At 31.7% G+C, this 25,002-nt stretch overlaps 2 protein-coding genes and 1 long non-coding RNA gene across 7 annotated transcripts in view; 1 reads left to right on the top strand and 2 right to left on the bottom strand.

Moving 5' to 3' along the window:
- The window catches only part of LOC127712648 (ras-related protein Rab-3), a 56,138-nt gene extending 36,302 nt beyond the window's left edge, over positions 1 to 19,836 (bottom strand). Inside the window, exon 1 of one of the 5 annotated variants that reach the window (XM_052219242.1) lies at positions 19,719 to 19,836. Coding sequence is in view for 2 of the 5 variants with exons in the window: in XM_052219226.1 (XP_052075186.1) it covers positions 6,757 to 6,780 (24 nt within the window). In the remaining 3 variants the exon portion in view is untranslated. Of the gene's footprint in view, positions 1 to 1,059; positions 1,150 to 6,756; positions 7,241 to 19,713 lie in introns of those variants that run through there. The other 4 variants (XM_052219252.1, XM_052219226.1, XM_052219219.1 and 1 more) reach the window with 4 other exon arrangements.
- The window catches only part of LOC127711841 (uncharacterized), a 155,165-nt gene that overhangs the window by 66,586 nt on the left and 63,577 nt on the right, over positions 1 to 25,002 (top strand). The gene's annotated exons all lie outside the window — the stretch shown is intronic.
- On the bottom strand, positions 23,095 to 24,803 carry LOC127712897 (uncharacterized). Its single transcript, XR_007987343.1, has 2 exons — positions 24,752 to 24,803; positions 23,095 to 23,582 (listed from the first exon to the last, which is right to left on the bottom strand). It is a non-coding gene; the product is annotated as an uncharacterized LOC127712897 (long non-coding RNA).

Raw genomic sequence — 25,002 nt, 5'->3', positions numbered from 1 at the left:
ATATTAAACAGCTATAAATTAGTCAATTATAGTATAGGGCAAACTATCTGACATACACTATATATAGCAGTAAAACAATTTACTCAGTATGAATTTTCAAAGTTCATTGTTGACGAAACCATATATGTTTGTTAATCTTTCAGTGCTTTGTGAAGAATTCATTGTTTAGGCCTAGAAAACTCATGTCCACAATTTAAAGTACTTGCAATGACAAGAAGTTGAACTGTGAGCTATGGTTCACTTATCATTCCCTTGTTTTAACTGCAAGTTTAACTTTAAGTATTCTGTTAACAGGAAGATGATGAGCAATGGATGATAAAAGCATCACATGGTCTAGCATGCTCACATAATAAAAATAATTTAAAGCATGATTCCAAATTTCGGAATGCCTTGATTTGTGGTTATTGAGAAAAATGCAACAAAGACATCATAATTTACCATTACAGTTAAGAATATTTAAGTATTTGGTATTTGATAAGTTATAGATCTGCAAATGCATCACACAGTACAGAATGTGTACATGATACCAAGTTAGGGGAAGCTCTGGTTTGCAGAACCTGAGAAAAATCCAACCAAATGTTATGTACGGAAGTATGGACAGACACATACCAGTAAACCCCTTCTTTAGAGCTGAAGTATAGAAACAAATGAACTTATTCTTTCAGCTTTGATCTACAGCCAAATGTAAAGAGGTTAAAACATATAGGCATTATATCAATATATTAGGTATGTATATGTGTGTTTAAAATTTTATTATTAAGAAGATTGAAACTATGTATAAAATGAATGAAAATACCATGTTGAGAACCATCAATCTAAATGTGACGTCAGCATCCACTAATATCATTTATAAACAATACAATAGAATTCACACAAGTGGGATGAATATAATTTCATTTGACAGCATTTCCAATACAGATCAATAACAAAAAATTCCCAAATCCATTAGATATTCTTACCCCACTGGGATTTCACAGCCAAATCCAACAGCAACTGAATATGTAAAATTCAAGAAAACAAGTTCAATATAATAGCTTATATGATAACTTATGTACTTACATCTTAGTGTCAGAACCGTCAAAAATGGAGTGAACCTATATGAATGACATTCCTATTCAACACACGTCATGATGCTGTGACGTTAATATTATTCTAGAAACAAGAGAATTTAATGTAATAGACTCGCGTGGGACTTTGGTCAATGAAGCATCTTAACCACCATATTAAAAATACAATAATAGAATTTTTCAATCAATTTTTGTCAACATTTCTTTCAGTAAATCAATATATGAATCAATAAAAGTTTACTGTAGAAAGTTTTCAATTGACAGTAAATCCGACTCAGTATATTGTATATTGTACATATAATGAAATAACAGCACTGTTGTTCAAACATTGTACTGCTTAATGTACAAGTTGAAGTATACAATGTACTGAATTGAGATAAAAGCTGCATACATAATGTACTACAGCACTTAAATAGTTTAGGCAAGAAAGAAATAAAATTTACTGTTCAAATAGATACATTTTGTTGATCTATATTGCATGCTCAAGGCTCAGTAATAACACTTGTCTGATTGCCTGAAACCTTAGAAAACATAGGTGGATCCAGGGGGCCCTGGGGGGGCCCGGGCCCGACCCTTTTGTGGGAAAAATTTGGTAGATTGTATAGGGAATCACTTAAGCATGACTGTAGCGGGCCCCCTCTTATGGCAGTCAGTGGGCCCCCTTATAAAAAGTTCTGGATCCACTACTGGAAAAATTAGGTTCTGACAAGCAAATGCTAACGTTAGATTGTCTGAAGGAACAAGTGAAATTGATCCTGACCATTGTTACACTTGTATACATTTAAAAAAACTTAAGAACTTTTGCACATTAAGTAAGTTGAAAGTCACATACATTGCACCATCAAAATATACCTGTCAGACTAAGAGCGTAAAGTTGTTATGTAGGATGTTCAACACTCCTGTTGTTAGATTATACAATAGTAAAAATGCACATGAACAACGTGCTTCTAAAATAAGCATCAGTCACAAATTTTGCACCAAGTTTAGAAATAAGAATTTTATGAATAGTGTTAAACATATGAGCTGAGTCTGATAGAAATTGACCTAATGCAAATGCACATATATACCTGTACATGTGTATGACTTTGATTTTGGAACATTCAAATACAAAATAAATAAATGTGGATAGTGTCCACATGTGGACACAGATGATGCCCCCGCTTGCATATCATATAGTTATAAAGGGACATAACTGAAGAACGGTAAAAGTGACGCTACCCAAATTTGAACTTGATCTGAGTTTTGTGGTAATAAGCATTGTGTGTAAGTCTCATAACATTTGGTTGAGGCTAATTTAGTAGAGAACAGAAACTAAAAATTCATCAATTTTTCTATTTGTAAACACGCATAACTCTAGAACGGTTGTGTATAAGTTTTATAACATTTGGTTGAGACAAACTAAAGTTAGAGAAAGGAAACGAAAAAATTCAGCATTTTTTATGTTTATAAAGGGACATAACTCAAGAATGGTAAAAGTGTCGCCACCAAATTTCGTACTTAATCTGTATTATGTAGTAATTAGCATTGTGTATAAGTTTCATAACATTTGGTTGAGGCGAACTAAAGCTAATAATGGAAACAAAAAAATTTGTACTTGATCTTAGTTTTGTGGTAATGAATATTGTGTATAGGTTTCATAATGTTTGGTTGGGGCAAACTTAAGTTACAGAATGGAAACTAAAAATTTTGCAATCTTTCGATTTATAAAGGGGCATAACTCAATAATGGTTAAAGTGACACTACCCAAATTCAACTTGATCTTAATTAATCATGGACAAAGGAAGATAACTCCAATTTTAAAAATTACTTGATATTTAGAAGAAAATAAAAATTTTGCAATTTTTCCATTTATAAAAGTGCATAACTCTAGAACAGTTAAAGTGACGCCACCAAAATTCAAACTTGATCTGTGTTTTGTGGTAATAAGCATTGTGTATAAGTTTCATAACATTTGGTTGAGGCAAACTTAAGTTAGAGAACGGAAACTAAAAATTTAGCAATTTTTCCATTTATAAAGGGCATAACTCTAGAACGGTTAGAGTGACGCCACCAAAATTCAAACTTGATCTGTGTTTTGTGGTAATAAGCATTGTGTATAAGTTTATTAACATTTGGTTGAGGCAAATTCAAGTTAGAGAACAGAAACCAATTTTGGGACGTACGTACATACAGAAGGACAAGGGTAAAACTTAATGCCCCCACCGCTACGGCAGGGGCATAAAAATGCATTTAGGTCTGTTGAAGGGTTCTTATATCAGCTCAATTTTTAAACAGCTACAGACTTTGCATAGGGATTTTTTCAACCCTGAAATAGGTAAACAGATGACGTATTGGTATTCATTTGCATAAGGTCGATTTCTACCTGACCCAGCTCATATTATATATAGAGGGACCATATATATTTTGAAATACATGTTTTACCACAGAACAGAATATTTGTACACTTTAATATCTATTCAAAAATTAACAGAAAAATGCATTTGTTGCACCTGGGACTATTATTATATAATAGTCCCAGATTACACGTTACACTTTTTCAACCATTAATTCTTAAGAAGACCATGCATCAAATATTGTAGACAGCTGTAATTGTTATAAACAAAACCTTCTAAATGTAACAATATATATATATATATATATATATATATATATATATGATTTCATCCACAGTATTTTTTTAGTCCTAACCATTGTAAATTCAAAATTTTTTGGCATCCATTTTATTTATGCAATTTTTAAACACTGGACAAAAATTCAAACTTGATCTGTGTTTTGTGGTAATAAGCATTGTGTATAAGTTTATTAACATTTGGTTGAGGCAAACTCAAGTAAGAGAACGGAAACCAATTTTGGGATGTACGTACAGACGGACAAGGGTAAAACTTAATGCCCTCACCGCTACGGCGGGGGCATAAAAATACTTATATTAAACTGTCTTGTATTTTTACATCTAAAGGATTTGAAAGATGTATAATACCTTTTGATTTCTGAATTTGAGGGCCTGAAAAAAGGGGCCTAATTATGCCTTCTTCTTTCAGGAGAAATTTTGTACCTTTTTTTAACATACATAATATTTGCGAAAGTTGCAATTTCAACAATCACATTATACCTTCTTCTTTAGTGGAAACAATCCACTTTTTTTTAACATACAGAATATGTGAAAGCTGCAATTTCAACAATCACAGTAATATCAAGTAGAGATCATCTTTCTCATAGTCGTCATAAAGCTTCAATAAACAGAACCATGATACTATAACTGTGTGTGTCCAAAATATGAATCTACAAAACACACTACATATAAATAACTATTTTATCACATATTAATATTCATCCATTCTCAATATCATCTGAACCTCATACCTTTCTGTTATATGTCCATTCAAATAATCAAATCTCTTTTAATCTGAAATTTTTCACTGGTCCAAATCACACCTTTCTTTACCTATATTGAATCACCTGTCACAACAGAAACTAATTAACACCTGTTGCAACCATCTGTCATACAGGTCAGAAGGTTATTACACTTCTATAAATGAAATGTTAATTAACTAAATATGTTATCAATAAATTATTAAATTTCCAATTACCTTTGTGCCACAGAGTTTTCATTAGATACTAATTTCTTAAAGTGAATTCTGTATATATATCTAATACGCTAAAAAAAAGTTTTAACAATTCACATCTAAAAATAGATTATCAGCCAAAAAAAACAATTGCAACTTCTTTTATACTATTTATTAATGTAACAACATTTATCTTTAATGTTGGAAATCACTATGACAAGTCAGATGGTATACAGAGATGTACTAATCATGATCATATGCATGGTTTCCATATATTGAATATTGAATACAGTCAAACTCACTCAAACTCAAAGTTCCTTATCACTGAAATCCACCTACTACATGCCTACTAAATTTGTCTTGTAAATCTTGGTCTTTTTTTAGCACTTACATGCAGAACTAGAAAACTGACTTGTCAGCAAGAGCCCTGCTTGCAAATTTTTATGTGATGCAAAGAGACTATGCATACAAAGCAAATGTTCATAGCTTGTCAATATTCATAAAATTTGATACCAGCAATTAATTCAGGATGTGTTCTCAATTAATATATGTTTTGTTAAAATCCAAGCACTATGTATTTAGGTTGGCATTTTCGTAAATGTGGGCATCCAATAATTTTGACAATGATTTTGACACAGAGAATCATTTTGCAATAGTAAATGATACCTTTTATATTTAAATCCTAGCTAAAAATATAATTCTCAGAAGTTTTTAACACAATTTTGACCTGAGAAAACAATTTGGATGCATTTTATGCCTATATCATGTATTAGATGACATCCTACAACAAGCTTCTTATCAAAATTTGTGATTTTTCTTAACAAATACCGGTAGTAAGATTTACGATTTTATTATTAATTTGTCAATAACCTTTATACACCTATAAATCAGTTTTTGTTAACATTTTTTAATATGAAGACATTTCTCAAAATCTGTGATTTCTTAACAAAAAACAAAGTTTTTATCCAAAATTAAAGAGCCGAATTTCACCAAAATACAATAATAATATGCACATCTGCATATTCTGCACAACAACAGTTCATATTTCATTGGCCTCCTACCTATACTTTTGGAGTTTTTGTGTTCTCAAAATTTGTGATTTTTTAACAAAGACAAAGTTTTTATCCAAAATTAAAGAGCTGAATTTCACCAAAATATAATATGCACATCTGCATACTCTGCACAACAACAGTGCAATTTTCATTGGCCTCCTACCTATACTTTTGGAGTTTTTGTGTTCTCAAAATTTGTGATTTTTTAACAAAAACAAAGTTTTCATTCAAAATTAAAGAGCCAAATTTCACCAAAATATACTATGCACATCTACATATAATGCACAACAACTGTGCAAATTTCATTGGCCTCCTGCCTATACTTGTGAAGATTTTGCTTTTACAAAAATTATTGACGACATACAGACGGATGGACAAAGTGAAAACTATAAAGCTCCTTAAAATATCACATCTAAAAACTGACAAGATTCGCATGGAAGCATTTAATAAAAAAATATCACTGATTAGCATATTAATGTGAAAATTATTTGATACACAGCCAGGTTTTAAAAAATAAATTTAAAATACAAAATGTTATAGAATTATTTAAAATGCAATATTTTTTCACAAAATAACATATATAGACCTAAACAAATCTGAGTTTTATAAAAATGTCTCATACATCATATTTTTTATTTAGATGTAGTTAATGACAAGTAAAAGAGAGATGAAAGATACCAAAGGGACATTCAATCTCATAAATCAAAAATAAAGTAACGTCGCCATGGCAAAGTAAAAAGACCAAAGGACAAACAACAGTATACAAAACATAACAGCTTTATTTTTGGCATGATTTCTCCAGCATTCAAATCCCACCAACCCAAACAAAAAAAAAGAAAGGAATTGTAGAGACTTGAAATAGTTTTTCTCTGCTACTTTATAAAAGATATTTAGTATAATTCATTATAGACATTTGACATTTCCTTTTTTCTGTCTATTTTGAAAATATGACATCATTAAACCTGTCAGAATGTCTTACTCTTACTACTGAAATTCATGGTATGTGTATTGTTAAATTGTGAGGTTTATTGATTTATGCTTAATAATCCTAATATAGTAATGACAAACGTGTACCTGTAAAAGCCCTTCTTCCCTCATTTGTTACCAAATCCAATCAATCAAACATCCACTGTCAACCCAAGTTCAATAATTCTGGTATAATTCACATCAGTTAAAAAAATATTGGAAGTCTATCACATGTTTACTACTCCAATACATGTACATAACAATAACTGCTAATTAGTGTTAACTCATTAACAAACTCGCAACAATAAATCTATATATGTAAATTTATCACAAATACTGTAAATAAACACCAGAGATATAAGACAGCCTGTTTCTATCAGCAACCAATAATTGATTCACTATTCTCTTTCATCACATGATTCTAGCAGAAATATTGAATTTAAATGAGATAATCAATTTTTGTGCTCCCAAACTATGCACACAATTATCAGAATTTTCTTTTAATGGTCTATTAAAATTTAAACACTTCAAAATCAATACCAATGTCTGAAAAAAATCCTCATAATAGGTCCAGTCTTAAACAGTATTAACTTCTACAGTTTTTAGATGTGCAGTCATGTAAGAAAAGTCATCCCAAAGAAAACTTTATTAATGTATTCAAGTCTGAAAAATTTAACCTATTTGGTAACTTTTTTATGATCTTTAACCAACTGCAACAATACTAGTATTATAGCATCAAGTTTCAAGTAAACATGAATTTATTTTTGAGTCATGCATCTAGTTATTGGATTTTCATACTCCAAACACTGTGTAAATTTATTGTCACACCAGAAAACTTGGATATGACATTGTTCTTTAGATGTGATTTCTTGATCATGAAGAAGTTTCTGTCCAAGTATCGTATTATTCCATGAAACATTAACTGAGTTATTGATGTCTGAAAAACTTAAATCTTATATATAAGACTGCATCTAAATGATAACTGCAAAAAAATTGAAGTCCATTTATCAGTAAAATACAGAAAAATTAAGAATTAGTTTCAAAAATTTGCTCTTGATAATGTTTGTTTTAACATGAAGAAGCTTCTGTTGAAGTTTCAAATATCTATGAAGTTATTGATCTCTGAAAGTTTTAACCATGGATAAGATATCAGGATAACTACAAAATAAAATGCTCGGCTGGGCGCAGCTTGATACGACCGCAGAGGTTGAACCCTGAACAGTTGGGGCAAGTATGGACACAACATTCAAGTTTGATACAGCTCTGAATTTGGATTGTGATTAAATATTTGACACAGTATAGGTTTCTGACACAGAATGAATGTGGTCTAAGAACTTAAAATTTTTTAATTTACCTATTATGGTCCAATATCCAAAATCTAAATACATGGTTAGATTCAGCATATCAAAGAATCCAAAGAATTCAATTTTTGATGAAATCAAACAAAGTTTAATTTTGGACCCTTTTGACCTCAATGTGGACCAATTTGATAACGGGGCCCAAAAATCAAAATACATGGTTAGATTCAGCATATCAAAGAACCCCATATATTCAATTTTTGTTGAAATCAAACAGTTTAATTTTGGACCCCAACTTGGACCAACTTGAAAACTGGGCCCATAATCAAAAATTTAAACACATGTTTAGATTCAGCATATCAAAGAACCCCTAGAATTCAATTTTTGTTAAAATCAAACTAAGTTTAATTTTGGACACTTTGGACCTTAATGTAGATCAATTTAAAAAACAGGACCCAAAATTAATAAACTGCTTCGCTGAGCGCAGCTGGATACGCCCGCAGAGGTCCAACCCTGAACAGTTGGGGCAAAAATGGACACAATATTCAAGCTTGATACAGGTCTGAATTTGGATTGTAATTAAATATTTGACATATTATAGGTTTCTGAATAAATGTAGTCAAAGAATTTGAAATTAGTTATATGAATTGAATTTATATTCAATTAAAGATTTCTTGCTGTTGTGCAATACACTATGCTGTTGCGCAATACTTAGTAAATCTGTTGTCAGACTATAAACAAATAAAGTTCAATTTCTTCTCAATGTCATATTTGAAATTTATGAAAATCAATAGGGAGATTACATCAATAGCTATAAATAATTCACCAAAGTTTTATGAGAATTGCTGAAAGCATTTTTGAGTTATTGTCTAAAAACTGGAAAATCCCCCTTTTTTAATGAATAAAACCCCATAACTCGGAAATGTAAAATCTAAAATTCATAAAATTCTAAAGGGAACTTACATCAATAGATATCAACAATTCATCAAAGTTTCATGAGAACTGCTGAAAGCATTTTTGAGTTATTATCCGAAAACTGGAAAATCCCCCTTTTTTTTATGAATAAAACCCCATAACTTGGAAACGTAAAATCTAAAATTTATAAAAATCAAAAGGGAGCTCATGTCAATAGATATAAACAATTAACCAAAATGTCTTGCAAGTTGGTGAAAGCATTCTTGAGTTATTGTCCGAAAACTGGAAAACCCCCCTTTTTTTAATGAATAAAACCACATAACTCGGAAACGTAAAATCTAAAATTTATAAAAAACGAAAGGGAGCTCACGTCAATAGATATTAACAATTCACCAAAATTTTATGCAAATTGGTTAAAGCGTTTTTGAGTTAATGTCCGACATGTTGACGACGGACGGACGGACAGAGGTATACCATAATACGTCCCGTAAACAGGCGTATAAAAATCTAAATACACGGTTAGATTTGGCATATCAAAGAACCCCAATAATGCAATTTTTGATGAAATAAAACAAAGTTTAATTTTGGACCCTTTTGACCTCAATATGAACCAATTTGATAGCGGGGCCCACAAATAAAAAATCTAAATACATGGTTAGATTCAGCATATCAAAGAACCCCATATATTCAATTTTTGTTGAAATCAAACAAAGTTTAATTTTGGACCCCAATTTGGACAAACTTGAAAACTGGGCCCGAAATCAAAAATCTTAATACATGTTTAGATTCAGCGTATCAAAGAACCCCATATATTCAATTTTTGTTGAAATCAAACTAAGTTTAATTTTGGACCCTTTGGACCTTAATGTAGACCAATTTGAAAACTGGACCCAAAATTAAAAATCTAAATACACGGTCAGATTTGGCATAACAAATAAATAAATGTGGTCAAAGATTTTACAAATCTAATGCGCCATACTGTGCAATTAAGGTAGATAGGGTGTCTTCCTCCATCTTGGATTTTGAAATACCAGAAAACAATCGGTCTAGATCTTTAATAAAAGGTGCAAATTTTGAGAGTAGTAGGTAATTCATGTGTAAGAATTTTCATTTCAATATAGAAAATGATCTATTTTATCATATTTATGGTTGTATTTTATAAAAAAAAGAATACTTTTGTTTGATTCTATTTTTTCCAACTTTGCCACATAAGGGGAGGCAACTCAAATGTAAGGGCAGATAATTCAGATAAAGTTACATTTACAATAGAATGTGTTAGGAATTTACCTATTTTATTATGTAGCAAGAAAACGGGTCCCGTGACCCCATTTTTTCTTTTTCTTATCTGAAAGCATACTAGTAGAGCTATCTTCTCATATTTTATCTCAAAATTCTATGGTGTAGTTTTCGTTTTATGGCAGAAAATTGGTTTTTCCATGCATAATCTATACAAAATCTGTCAATTTTGCACAATCTGTAGCGTGAAAATAAGCCCCGTGACCCATTCTTTTTATTATTTTTTTTTAAAAAGCATGATATAAACTACATTTTGGCAAATTATTAAAAAATTCTATGGATTATAATTTAGACACCCCATCTACCTTAAAGATTACTTCTTGAAATTTTTCAATATGTGAAATTTGAAAAAAAAATAATATTTGAAGAATAATTCTTAATTTCTGAAATCTGAAATGAGAAAAAATTGACCCCCACAATTTCTTTTTACCCCCCCCCCCCCCTTTTTCCCCCAAAAAATTCTTTCCCTCAAGATATGGTCATAATCTCAATTCAAATTTCCAATGGAATTTGCAACCATAATTACCCATTTAAATTTACCGTAGTGCTCACTTAATCTATTTTATAATAGAATTTAAAATATGGTGTCAAATCTTTCATATGGATTTTTTTGTAAAAAAAAAAAAGATGCAACATTTGCAGATATTTTTACTGGTCTTCCTTTATAAATATGCATTTCTATAAACATAATTTAAAAGCAGTGTAAGGGAAGTAATCAAAACGTTGTATGTGGATTACCTCCCATTCACTGTTTTAAATTGTCTTAATTGTTCATTAACCATTACTTTATACATAATTTAAAAGCAGTGTAAGGGAGGTAATTTAAATGATGTATTTGATTTATCTCCCTTACACTGCTTTAAATTATGTTTTGTACTAAAGTATTTGTCCATATAAAAATGCTTGTTTTTTGCCCCTTTTTTTTACCCTAATTCCTAAAATTTTGAGGCAATTACCCCCAAAATCAATCCCAGCATTCCCTTTGTGATATGGAACCTTGTGGTACAATGTCAGAGAGATCCATACACTAACACACAATTTATTTCTGGAAGTTACAAAAATGCTTATTTTTGGCCCCTAATTCCTTAACTGTTGGTACCATAACCCCCAAAATTAATCCCAACCTTTCTTTTGTGGTATTGAACCTTATGGTAAAATTTCATAGAGATCCATTCACTTAAACTAAAGTTAGAGTGTGAAAACCAATGTGTCTTCGGACGACGACGACAACTTCATACCAATATACGACCAAAAAATTTTTAATTTTTGCGGTCGTATAAAAACTGAATTTTTAAGATTTTTACCTGCATGAGAATTTGTGTCAATCAACAAGCTTGCATGCTGTTTCTATTTAAAAATGTCGAGTTTGAAAATGCAGTTCCATTGAACTTATACAAAATGCAAAATTTACTTATATCTGAAGAGCTTTTGAATAGAACTGAATTTCCAAGATTTCTAACTAGAAAAGAAGAGTTTGTGACAAATATACAGGTACATGAATGTAAAATATCAAACTACAGTCAGAAATAAGTCAGATGTCCATTTTGATTTTAATTTCTTTTTTTAAAGTTTTATTTCACGAGTGGTCTATCTACCTATCTAGTGGTCTATCTTGGAAAGATAGGATACAAAGCATGTCTGAAGTCTTGAAAAAAGGTTTTGCAATTCTTTAAATGTTTATACCAAAGCTTTTAGAGACGACAGTGAAAAGTCCATTTCCTACAAAAAGGAATGTGATAGAAGAAGCATGCTTAAAACATCTGCTCAGTCCATAGCCATTTTAGTCCAATAAGCCATTAAGACTGTAAAGTCTATTTTAGGAATATTTAATGAATTTAAGAAATGGAGTTCAGATAAATATATGCAACTCTCATCTGTGACATAACACGTATTGTTAGCTAGAAACTGTCTCTCAACAGAGCTGATACACATGTACACCACCAGACAATTGGACAGAAGCAAACAAATGTTTCGGCAGTACAACATCAATTTTGTCAGTCTGATGTAATCCCTTTTGTGATTCTGTGTCAGCATTGAAAATTCTGATACTATAATTTATTTTCAAGCAGTTGCTGAACCATGAAAATGAGGTCAAAGACAATGGACATACAAATGTATGACAGATGGAAACTTCGTAACATAAGGTATCTGCATACAAGGTATGAAGCATCCAGGTCTTCTACCTTCTGAAATATAAAGCTTTATACAAATAGTTTATGCCACCGCCACCAGATAGTAATCCCTATGTCTCGTATACTGCGACATTCGTCACAGACTAGACAAAAATAGAACTAGTTGTTACTGATCTATAAAATTGTTTTCCAAGACCAGTATGTAAAATAAAACATCATATGCCTGTCACTTCGATTAAGAAAATGTTCAACAAAATTAGTACTACAGAGTTTATTTATCTTTTTGAAAAATAAACTTCGGTGCCTTTGCATTGATATACTGTATTTAACGTTTACAGTGTTGTAACCCTGTTTCAATGGAATGAATCGTTTCCTAAATGCAAAGTAGTAAAGGCCCTTCATTTTTGTTTGTTTGATGCAAATGTTGTACCCAAAAAAATACAACAACCAAAATTAAATGCACGTTTCATCATTAACAAAATTAAAGGTTTAACTTATAAAAATCTTCAATGATAAATTGATGTCAAGTTATGTTTTACCTCAAAAGCAAATCACCCCAAGCCTAACTACACGTGTACACTATAGGATGGTGTTTGAAAGTTAATTACAAATAGCTGGAGTCATTGTTTTAAAAATTCATCCAGAACGTAATCCATGGACAATGTTTGAAACATAATACATTATTGACACCTTTTGAAAGCAAGTGACGGTGTTTTAAGCAATAATAACCTGATTGACACATTTATGGACCAGAGGTTTTAAAATAGAACATTAGAAACAAATATAACTGTACACCACAAGGGTAAATAAATCAATGTTGCATCACATAAACATGAAATGAAATTGTTTCAAACTTTATTTCAACAATACATGATTTAATAGAAGATAAAAACGAAAATAATAATGCATGAAAGAATGATTTTAAACAAGGTGCTGATTTGTCTAGGTCCCGCAATATTTTGATAACAAAATATTGGTACTATATTCCAAATTGTCTTTTTAACAGTGGACCACAATAATTTTCAAAACAATTTATTTACCTAATTGCTGTTTCTTCTTAAAAAATCATTAAATTTTAGCTAAGCACATTATAGATGGGGATATTTTTCTACGCAAATTGACAGAGAGGCCACTTGTCACCTATGCTAAAGTAATATCTGGATTTTTTAACATAAGGCCACACCAATTTGATTAATAGTTCTTCGGACAAAAGCTAAAAAAAATATGGGGCAAGCGATCGAAATTTTTTAGTTTTTATATATTTCTTGAAAATGAGTTTTTTTGAGGCGAGTGCTCTACAAGTGATAAAGCAGTATAATTTTTTTTTAAATTGTGTGATTTAGAAGTTGTACAATTTATGTATGTTATAACTGGGTTATTTCATAGAAAAACGAGGAGCAACAGATGCTCTCATGCATTTAATTTGATTTATTGGTGCCTGTACCATATCAGACTTTCTTGTCTCACTGTGGTTTAGTTAATTAAATTTTGGTTATTTTCTTCAAGTAAGCTTCGTCTATATGTGAATTTTCATTGAAATCCATATATATTTAGAGGAAGTATGTTAGTTAGGTAAATGACACATGTTGAATAAAATATGTGTATGTATCCAAAAAAATGCCCCTGAAAGATATTTGATAGTTTTCAATACATGGTTATCAGTGTTCCAGCTTGAATCTCAGGGCAGAAGGGTGCTAGTTGTCTGAAAGGGCACTTTAGCGTTATAACCCAGATTTTAAGGGCAATGTTGGACAGTGTATAAATTACCTTGAATATTGCTAGGCTCAGCTGGAGAACATTAGTTGTATTTAAACCATATTCAGAAATTAATGTGTTCTTGATGTTGGTTCCAGTAAGAATTTTTTTTCATCAAATTATCATACCATGAAGCAAAGCATATCATTTTGATGTTAATCTAAACAAACTTGTACATTTGGTATAGAAAATAATCATCAGAAATTTCAATGTTTTATAACTTTTACCAAAATAAACAAGTAGTTTTGAAGAAAGATGGAGTTATACATGCAAAATTGAATGTTGAATGTAATTAAATTATCTACATTTAAATTACTTGTTCAAACATATAGTATATATGTTATTGAGAGTTATTTATTATCATTTGAATTGTTACAAAAAAGTATTTTTAAGTGCACACCAAAGTGCTCCTCAGTAAGGAGTTTTATAAATATAACAGGTGAGACAGGAGATGATCATATTTTATATTGATGCAATAATATATTGCAGAAGGTATAAACAGTTTCTTTTTTCTCCATCATTGTTAAAAATAAATTTGTTGAGTGCTCCTATGTCAGGAGGATTATGAAATACAAGAAGTATTAAAAACAGGAAGTGAATCTTGTTATGTTCAAAATACAAATTTCTTTGATTCCTCTTTAAATTTCATACTCATGGTTATGAAACAAAACATTTTTTACCAATTAAGGCAAAACTATGTATGCCTTTAAAATTGTTTAAGATTTTATTTTTTATGTTAGCCTACTGAAATTAATTTTTTCAGGTGTACATGCTGTACATAAACATTACAAATGGATAACATTCCCTTAAATTACCTGTCATCCCATTCATATGCATTTTTCTTACTGAGCAAAATACTCCTTCCTTTTGCTCCTAAAAGCTGTAATGCATTTAAAACTCTTTACCTCGACTAGAAGTGGTTGAACCAATTACACACCCCTAATTATTATGAGCATGCCAATCACAATACAGCATCACCTTGGTCTGGTTGGAACTCTTCAAATTCCCCCCAACAAAAGAAGAGTTCTGCTTGCATGCCAAGAGACTAACAAGGGGATATGGGGTTTCATCAACATCAAATACTTCTGTGATTTTTTAAAAAGTTCATGGGAATTTTACAATTCATTTCATCCAAAATATAGATAAGTCTTTGCCTGTTGAAACAAGGATCGAGGGTGACGATGGCTCTAACAAATATTGATGTGTTTGTGCAGTGACTGTCTACATATATATTAACAAAGTTAGTATAGAAAGTCCCTGGTTTGTGGTCATCTAACGAAAGATTTTTTAATTTTTACATCCTACAACAGGTCTTTAAAGGTAAAACGAGAAGCATTTCGGATAACTGTGTGTTCAATAACTACTTGTCCACGGTAAATTATGAGCTGACACAACTGCATGTTGGCATCCCGATTTTTGACCTTTTATTTACAAATCAATTTATTACACGTGCGTTTAAAATGAAAGGAGCATTATATGCAACAGAAAAGCGTCTATGTGAGAAAAAAAATTTTCAAGGAGAAACTAATTTTGGAGCGGCATGAGGAAATTTTTTTTTTAATGAAAAATTAAATGGAATTGGCTGTACTGGCAGTGTTCTCCCCAGGTTTTTTTTATAGCGCTGTGATAAGCGCACGATTTTAGATTGATATACCATTTTTACATGATGTTACATTTATTTATAACTACCATGTTGGTTATCTAAGATGAATATAATAGAAATCCTAAATATATTTTTATAAAGATTTTTTTTTATTAAAGGTGGATTATCAATAAAAATAAATTATGTTTGCCAATTGAAACATTAGTACCACCTTTAAAGGTTGTGTTTGATAATTTTATAAACAATTGAATTCTTGCCACCAGAAATATTTGACAAGATTTGACAATACTTGTTTTAGAACTTTCCCTACAAAATTGTCTCCCTAACACAGAACTTCCAGTTTACACTTATTGCTTTTTGCCTCATTAAATGCCATTCCTTATCCAAGCCATCCTCTGTTTACATTAATTTTAAAACAATATTTAGTTAATATATATTGACAATTGGATGACAAATATCGATATTTTATATATAAAATCGTTTTGTTTTATTCTCTAGTCGATTTTGAAATGACAAGTAATCGTGAAATGCAGCCTTGTTAAGAATCCCTGGACAACAGGAATGCTTTCCTTAAAGCAATACAGATTCAACAGTGCAATTGTAAACGCAAAAAATAATAATGAAATAATCCTGGAAACAGTATATATGTTCCTGAATAATCTTGGATGGTTCAAAAGATGGTCAAGACCACGTTGTCAGAGAAGGGGGTAAAACTGCCCTTAAATAATTTAGGAATGATTTTTGAGCACTATCCACCCCTTTCATGAAGCTTCTGCTTCTTTTTTAAGCTAAAAACTCCAGATAGAATAGGTTTTTTTGACAGTAAAAGTATTGCAAATGGCGCCATTTTGTTCTTTTATTGAACTGGCCCCTCCAAATATTTGACTTCGCTAGGTGAATAAACGATCTTTTAGACAAATGAACCAGTCGACCACGTGATCAGAATTGTACAGAATAATACCGGAAGTTTGAAAATTCAAAAACAATAGCGCTGACATTTGATTGGATAGCGCTGCGGTCTGCCCAATACCACAGTGCTGAAATACGACAGAGCTGAATACCGCAGCGCTAAAACGGCCTGGGGAGAACACTGACTGATGTTGGACATTAGTATTTCAATACTTATACATGTACATGTAAGGTCAAAAAAAATTAGGTGTGTCTCCGATGGCCAAACAGACCCTACTTTACAGGCTCCAAACCTAACTTTACCCTCTCAAAAAACAAAAAAAAAATCAGTAATTTTTGTGTGATTGGAAAAGAGGTTAATCCTTTCACAGGTCTTAAAATGTCTATGATCAGAAAAAGCTCTTTCTTTAGCATGTCCCAATATTGTCTTGGTCTAATAGTGCTTTTTGTAAAAGATTTTTTGGTGCCTGTGAATGATAATAAGCAAATGGCTGGCTATATAAAGAGTGTGCTTGCAGTTCAGTTGCTGAAATGAAACCATAAACCTGATAAACAAACGTTTATGACAGTGTCACACTCAAAAACATTCAAACAACGCTTCAAAAAAAACTTTACAAAATCAATGAAAAAAAATCTGACCTACTAATCCTGTTTTTTGGGGGGAATGCAACAAGAAACACGCTTGTTTTTGCCTTATATTTGGTTTCTTAAGTCACATGAATGTTCTCGATTTTGAAGCTTTCAGTAATTAAATTGATTAGGATCTCCAAATATCAAAACATTCTCACTCAGGAAGAGAATTAATGCTTTTGTATGTAAAATTTTGTCATATTAAGCGTGGAAGTATTATTTGTTTTCTTTTTATCTAATATTATGACACTGAACAAAAAACATGTGTTTCCAATTTATATTCTATGAATGAACTGTTGACCAGGGGTCATTTGGAGAAAAACGTGTCATAGGACATTGTGACATACATGTAAAGCATTGTTTTTGTATTTGCTGTGTTTGTGATGTCAAATTATTCATGGAAAAAGTACCAATTGGAAGATCATGTATTTAGCTTTTGCTTATATGTAAAAATTTCTAGCCGCCAGTGAAGATTTAATGGCAAAATTGGGTCTCAAAGTTAAGAAGGAAATTCTCTCTCAAAGTCCAACCAAAAAAGATGGCTCCAGCGTTATGACATCGCAGTAAAGCGTCACAAAGGGATCTCCATGGATGAAAATTTAACGATGGAGGAACTTTCACAATGACAAAATCCTGCGTCTAAGGCTTGGTGTGATCGAAGTATTACATTCCTGCATTTCCATGTAAGGAATGGTGAACAGGCTGATTTATTGCTTATTACATTTATTTCCTTATAAAATAACCAATATTTTCATTAATTGTCATTAGTAACAATTCCAATGCCAAGTCTGCATGCCCCCCCCCCCCCCCCCCCCCCCTCCCCCCCCCCCCCAAACCCCCTTAGTCACAAGCTGTCCTTAAGGTTCCCACTTTGTTTTTTTGCTATTTTGGTAACGGTATAGGGCTTTAAAATCGGGTGGATCTTGTTTGCACTGTTAAATTCAAAAGTCATGAACCGGTAGCAACGGCTTGCAGCATCAACGACAAGAAATTTGGTACCCGTTTTGGAGTGCAAACATTTATAACTTTAAAGGTTTTAATGGCTTTAAATAGCAAATTTCATAGTCATGTACTATGAAACATGCATCTTTCAATTCTGAATGTAAAATGGAAAACCGGATGTATCAATTTGATTAAAAACTAAGAAATGAAATCGGAACTACGATACGAAATTTCTTCAGTTTATCAAGTTGCAGTTAATAATCATGTATATACTTTTAAACTTGTAAAGTGATTCAATATTTTCGATAATTGCTGTACTCATGTTATTTGGCATGAAATTATGTTCTGTTTTACGTCTTATTTTGAACTCGTTTTACAGGGGAGATGCGGATTGCGTAAGTCAATATAAAAGCATGTGTTCAATTTTTTAACTTTTTAATTAAAATTTATTTTTGAATCTAAATTTTCATTAGCATTTGCTGAAACGTAATTAAATGATGCAATCAATCGTCTATCTTGATCAAGTCTTCTCCTGCCGGGTGTGTTGATCTACCTGTACAAGTGATTAGGGATCTTTAGTCGGATATCCCTGAGGGCTTTAAAACCGTAACAAAAAGAGGACCCTTTGGATTATAATACAAAAGGCCTAAGGGTTATGCAATTACATGCTATTGATTATAGTTGCTAAGAAAAATGGCGGCAGCTACAGAAACGAAAATAAATTTTGACAATGATGGGGATCATTTGACGATGGCGGAAGATAATTTAACAATGGCAGGGGTCATTTGACGGTGGCGGAAGATATTTTAATGATGGCAATGCGCCATCATAAAACAGGTCATGGAGATCCCTGGTCACAGCAAAATATTAAAATAGCCTTTCAAGACGTCTCAATTATTTGGACTAGATACTGTGCCTAATACTCAATATTACTAATAATATAGACCTTGTCGCTTTGAAATATGCGCCTCTTAAACTATACACCTTATAGCTATTCGGAAATCTGCACCGCTTGACCCGAGAACCTGCTCCACTTGGAACTATTTGACGTCATACAACAATCACTTTTCCATTGTGGCGTCAGTTATTTTCTACTGTGACGTCAAAATTTTATGGGAACCTTTGTGATGTCCCGTAATGGTGGACAAAAAAATCGATAAGGAGTATTGACATCATACAACATTGTGGCGTCAGATATTTTCTATTATGACGTCAAAATATTACAGGAACCTTTGTGATATGCAGTAATGGCGGACAAATAGCGATAAGGTGTATTGCTTATTGAACAGGGTCAGAGGATCTATAAATGTCTTTGTGCCGAAGTGGTTGTTACCCCTAATTTTATATCGGTTAACAATATTCATATCTTGTAAAAGTTGCTGCATTTTTAGTTTTTTAACACTGAAAAATATCATTCGTTTGAGAAAAGGCTACTCATTTGATACCGTAAATTATTTTGATGGCTTGTGTCCAACTTTCGAATGGCTATTCATGTACGGTGCTTTAGAAATGGATGTGTTGGCATTACAAGATCTTATCTTTGTGATTAATTTTAAACAAACAAAAAAAGGCTTTCTATTTGTACCTTACACCGTTAATTTTTTCAGTTTTCTCAGCCTCTTTGGAATAAAATCGATCTGTTGTCTGATGCAGATGCTGTCAAAATATGAATTTCCGGTACACGAATCGCCCGGATGCTGAATTCGTGGCAAGAATGGGAGGTAATCGAACAACAAAAAAACGCGCTAAATTTGAATTTATTTCTTCTTCGTGATCCCTTGAAGACTTCAAACAAGCAAGTCAATAATTTTGTAATTTGCTACAACCCCTAGAGCGATTAGAGTACTGTCTTTTTTCTTAGTTTTTGTTTGTTTATTAAATTATGTATATCTGTTACAGGCATCAAGGATTTGTATAGTGAATATCTCACTATACAAATCCTTGCAGGCATGATTTTCTAAATTTAGACATTTGTAAAATCTGGGACTATTATGAGGGGGGTGACACAGGGATGTTCATTTCCCAAATCCTTCTTTTTTTTCCCACTTCCTAAATTTTTTAGACTATTTTTGGGGGTGGTAGGAGGGATCCTGATCCCGAAATTCCGGGCTTAAAAACATGGAATCCCGAGGTCCCGAATTTAAAAAAAATTAAATCCCGACATCCCGAAATTCGAAAAAAAGAATTCCCGGATCCCGAAAGTATCATTCCCAAAATCCCGAACTTAAAAACACCCGATCCCGGAGTCCCGATAAAGGTCTTACCCCACCCCAAATCCCAGATTTTGGTTTTTCATATGATGCCCTATTTGGAGCCATCCAGAGCTGTCTTCTTGTCTTGTTTGTTCTTCAGTATGTACAGAACTTATGAATAAACACATATTTGCCTTACCTATACCAGAGACATATATACACAGAGATTGGCAACTCCGTGAAATCCCGTTAAAAAACGCGGCCCGGAATGAGATTCTCGTCGATAATTATTCTACAACATGTAGACAAGTCAGGGATGAATAACCTCGATAGCTAATCAAGGAAAGTAATAGGAAAACTTATTTCAGATCAAATAAATTCTTTTTCTAAAAAACTACTTGAAATAATATATTATATAATAATATTTTTTTAATGTATTTGATTGAGAAAATATTTTTTTCTTTTTTTCGGCATTTCTTTTAATTTAAAAAGTAAAATCTGGTAATGATCATGATATTACAAGAAACATTTCTTTGCTAAAGTTTGCTTCTAAATTACACAGTGAAATTATGTGTGTCCGATTTTCCGGTCATTATTTCCTTAGAGTTGTGACTGTGGATTCACAGGTGTGCGATAAGCAAATTTATTGCCCTCCGATCACCTGAATTTTGCCGGAGGTGAAGTTCTAAGTGGATTGTTACTTGGTAATTGTTTTTACAACTAAACAAATTCTGACATTATTTTAACCATGACCAGAACTTTATTTTAACAGAAACACTGGGCTATACTATGAATAGGGTAAACGGACAGAAAGTCACAGGACATAAAGTCACAAATTGGATAGGACAAAAAGTCACAAATAATGTATTGACAATTGTTTGATTATATAAGAGAAAGATCTTCAAATAATATATTTTTTTACATTTATTCATTTTTAAGTTCAGGAAATTGTTCATAAGCCTTGATAAATGAAAAATTATTAAATTTTAATCATGCAAATAATATATTTCTTGGCACCATGAAGCCATTTAAGTGCCAAACCACTTTGACATTTTGTTATCATAACAATTATTTGATCATCATTGATATTTATTGAATAAATTTTTAATTACAAAGTTGCTTCATATATTATAGTTCAATAAAAAATCAAAAAATTATTTTTAAAATTAGTGTTTTCTTGTTCAGAGAAAAATAATCTCAAAACTGAATTGTGACTTTTCGTCTGTGACTTTTTGTCCTGTGACTTACTGTCCTACATTCTACTATAGTATTCAATCAGGAACAAAAATAGTCATTTAACATGTCAAAAAAAAAAAGAAATCAGAAAGCAACTTTTGTATATAAAAAAAATATGTAGCCAGTAGAATTTTGTCTCGTGGAAAACGGATTTAAATGATTACTTTTTGATTGACCTACAATTACATTATTTGTGGAACCTTTGCATGAATTTCCTAAATGAACGTACATTATGTACAGTGTTGTCGAAATCACTATTTTTGCTGTCATGAAATATTGAATATGAATCTGTCATTATTTGTAGTTTTTTATAGACTTAATATCACAGACCCTGATTAAAAACAACGTGTATCATAAGTGCAGTAAAATGCTCTGCTGAACTGTAGAATTTTAATGTTCTGTTTCATAGACCACAGAAGTACTGCAACATCCTTATCTTTACTCTTTCCTATCGGGTAGTGAAACTCGAGTTTGAAATTAGAAAGATTTAAAATTGAAGACAAGTTTTATCTGATCTTTTGTGGGTTTATGTTTCGGTGCAGTGCTATGTGGGCTGTTATTTTCTTTTCATTTGTCATTTTTTTATCTGTGTTACACGACCTTGTACTTTTTGTATTGCCCCTTGACATCTCCTGCTTCTGTTTAAACCTTTACCACTAATATCTCATCTGGTTTAAATAAAATAGTGTCTCATTCCCGGAATTTGTTATACAGGAATTCATTGCAATATCAGTTTTTTTATTAGCATATAAACTGCTTGGTCTCTTCACACAATTTATGTTTAGGACGAAATGCATCAATAGGTACATACATGTACCAGGTCACCAATATATAAGTACACGTTATATGCTTTTGACCTCCACAAGAATTCTTAAACATTCATAGATGTGCAAAGAATATTTTTGTCGTTGGGTTGTTGTCTCATTGACATATACCTCACATTTCTGAATAGTCATAGCAGCTGTGCCTTTTCAATTTATTGCAGAAAATATTTGCATTAACATTTTTCAAAATAGGCGAGGTGAAACAGTGATCACAGAATGAGGACATGTAAAACTGAAACAACACAACACAACAGATAAATATAAACAAGCACCATTGCTAAAGGACTGAAACAAACATAGATGATGACTAATATGAGCGACTAGTAGTGTACAAGTAGAGTAAACATTTCTTGCTTCTTATTCTACACATTTTGTCATTTCATGTAAACAATTAAATATGTTATTTTCCGAGGAGAGGAAGGAATTTGTGAAACGAAATATTTTGCCTTTAGTACTGTCAAGTTATATATTCACAGGAGTGTTGTTGAATAAATGAACATTTTCCCTTTTTTACATTATGCTACCTTTATGCTACAAAGGTAGCATTTCCATTCTCATGATATACAAAGATATTATAGAGTGGCCTTCCAATGATAGTCATACATGTAAATCATTGTCTCATTGGCAATCATACTACATCATCATATTGTGTTATACATGTATGTAAAAATTATGTACATGTATACTTTGTAAACGTAAAGAAGACAAATGAAGTTGAACACAAGATATTTATTTTCATTTTTATCCGTATAGTCTCTGCACAACTGCCACTTCTGTTTCAAATTCAATAGATTGAATGCAGAGTCTTGTATTTATTCTTAGTTCAATGATGTCACCATCACTTGCACAAAAATCGCATACACATGTACATCAAGTTTGGCATATGAACTATGATATTTGAACTACAATAATGTGGTGTTTTCACAGTCAGGATAAGCACATGTCATTTTCTCTCTTACAAAACCATTTTTTAGTATCACATTGATAGTAGTACATGTAATCGGTCCACTACATGACTGTGCAGTAACATTTGAAAAAAGTCATCACTAATAGTTGTTCTTGTCTACCAGGGAATCTTTTTTTTTCAATCAGAAAGGCTAGGGAGTCCTACATTCAGCACATGTATGATATTACATCTCTTGTATGCTGCACTGTTAGGTAAATTTGATCAACATCTTTGTTCTTTTATAACATGCAGGATCCTGTTAAAAAAAAATGCTGTCAGATACTGAATGTAAATATACATGTATATAAACTTGTAAATGTCATCAAAGTGGTGGAAATAATGAAAAAAACAATTTATATACACAAAACCGGTATGACTTAGGAAAGTAATTCCTGTGATCAATGGTGATGGGTACATTTGTTCTTTAAAGATGGACAATTTTATAAACTGTAGCCATGGACAGGTGCCTGTCTTTATATTGAAGAGAATGAAAATGGCTGACAGCTTGAATGGTCATTTTTAATTGTAAATTGCATCAAAGCTGGTGAAAATATGGAAAAAACAACTGTTATACACAAATCCAGTATGTCATAAGAAAGTAATTCATGTGCTGGGAATAATTATTCTCTAAAGATGGAAAAGTTTATTGACTGTAGACATGGACAGGGACCTGTCTTTATATTGAAGAGAATGAAAATGGCCGACAGCTTGAATGGTCATTTTTAATTGTAAATTGCATCAAAGCTGGTGAAAATATGGAAAAAACAACTGTTATATACAAATCCAGTATGTCATAAGAAAGTAATTCATGTGCTGGGAATAATTATTCTCTAAAGATGGAAAAGTTTATTGACTGTAGACATGGACAGGGGCCTGTCTTTATATTGAAGAGAATGAAAATGGCCGACAGCTTGAATGGTCATTTTTAATTGTAAATTGCATCAAAGTGGGTGAAAATATGTAAAAAACAACTGTTATACACAAATCCAGTATGTCATAAGAAAGTAATTCATGTGCTGGGAATAATTATTCTCTAAAGATGGAAAAGTTTATTGACTGTAGACATGGACAGGGGCCTGTCTTTATATTTTAAAAATTGAACGTGGCCGACAGCGAGAATACTGAATTTTAATTGTAAATTGCATCAAAGTGGGTGATTTAATGAAAAATTCAACATATTTACACAAAACCAGTATATCTTGGGAAAAGTGATTCATCTCATAAATGGTTTTATTCCTTTTCGAATGAAAAGGTTTTAATAAAAAATACGTCCGTGTAAAAAATTTTCATAACGTCCAGTCGGCCAAGCTTTCCCCTTATTATTGACCACAATAAAACGTTAATCGTCACAATATTTTAACTAACAATTACTACAAACTGAATAAAACAAGGTAAATAATTTACGAAATTGAAATATATACTTACATTATGCTGTTTTGAAAAGCTTGATGCAAAATAAAAATCGAAGCGGTGGTGAACTTCTTCTTCTTTCCTCTATATCTTCCTCCAATAGTTGGAGTACACCAACCTTACTGAATTCAGGTTGGTTAATCCTTATAAAAATTATTAAGTGAATACCTAACTATTTAAAAATAACATTATGTACAGTTAAATCCCTGCAAAGATACTAATAATAACTTCTATGTACATTAAAAATGGGTCACAGTTTAAAAGTT

The sequence above is a fragment of the Mytilus californianus genome, unplaced genomic scaffold, assembly GCF_021869535.1.
Source record: "Mytilus californianus isolate M0D057914Y unplaced genomic scaffold, xbMytCali1.0.p SCAF_1, whole genome shotgun sequence".
Taxonomy (NCBI): Eukaryota; Metazoa; Mollusca; class Bivalvia; order Mytilida; family Mytilidae; genus Mytilus; species Mytilus californianus.
The sequence above is the reverse complement of the archived record's forward strand: the minus strand, read 5'-3'. Positions and strand labels throughout refer to the sequence as shown.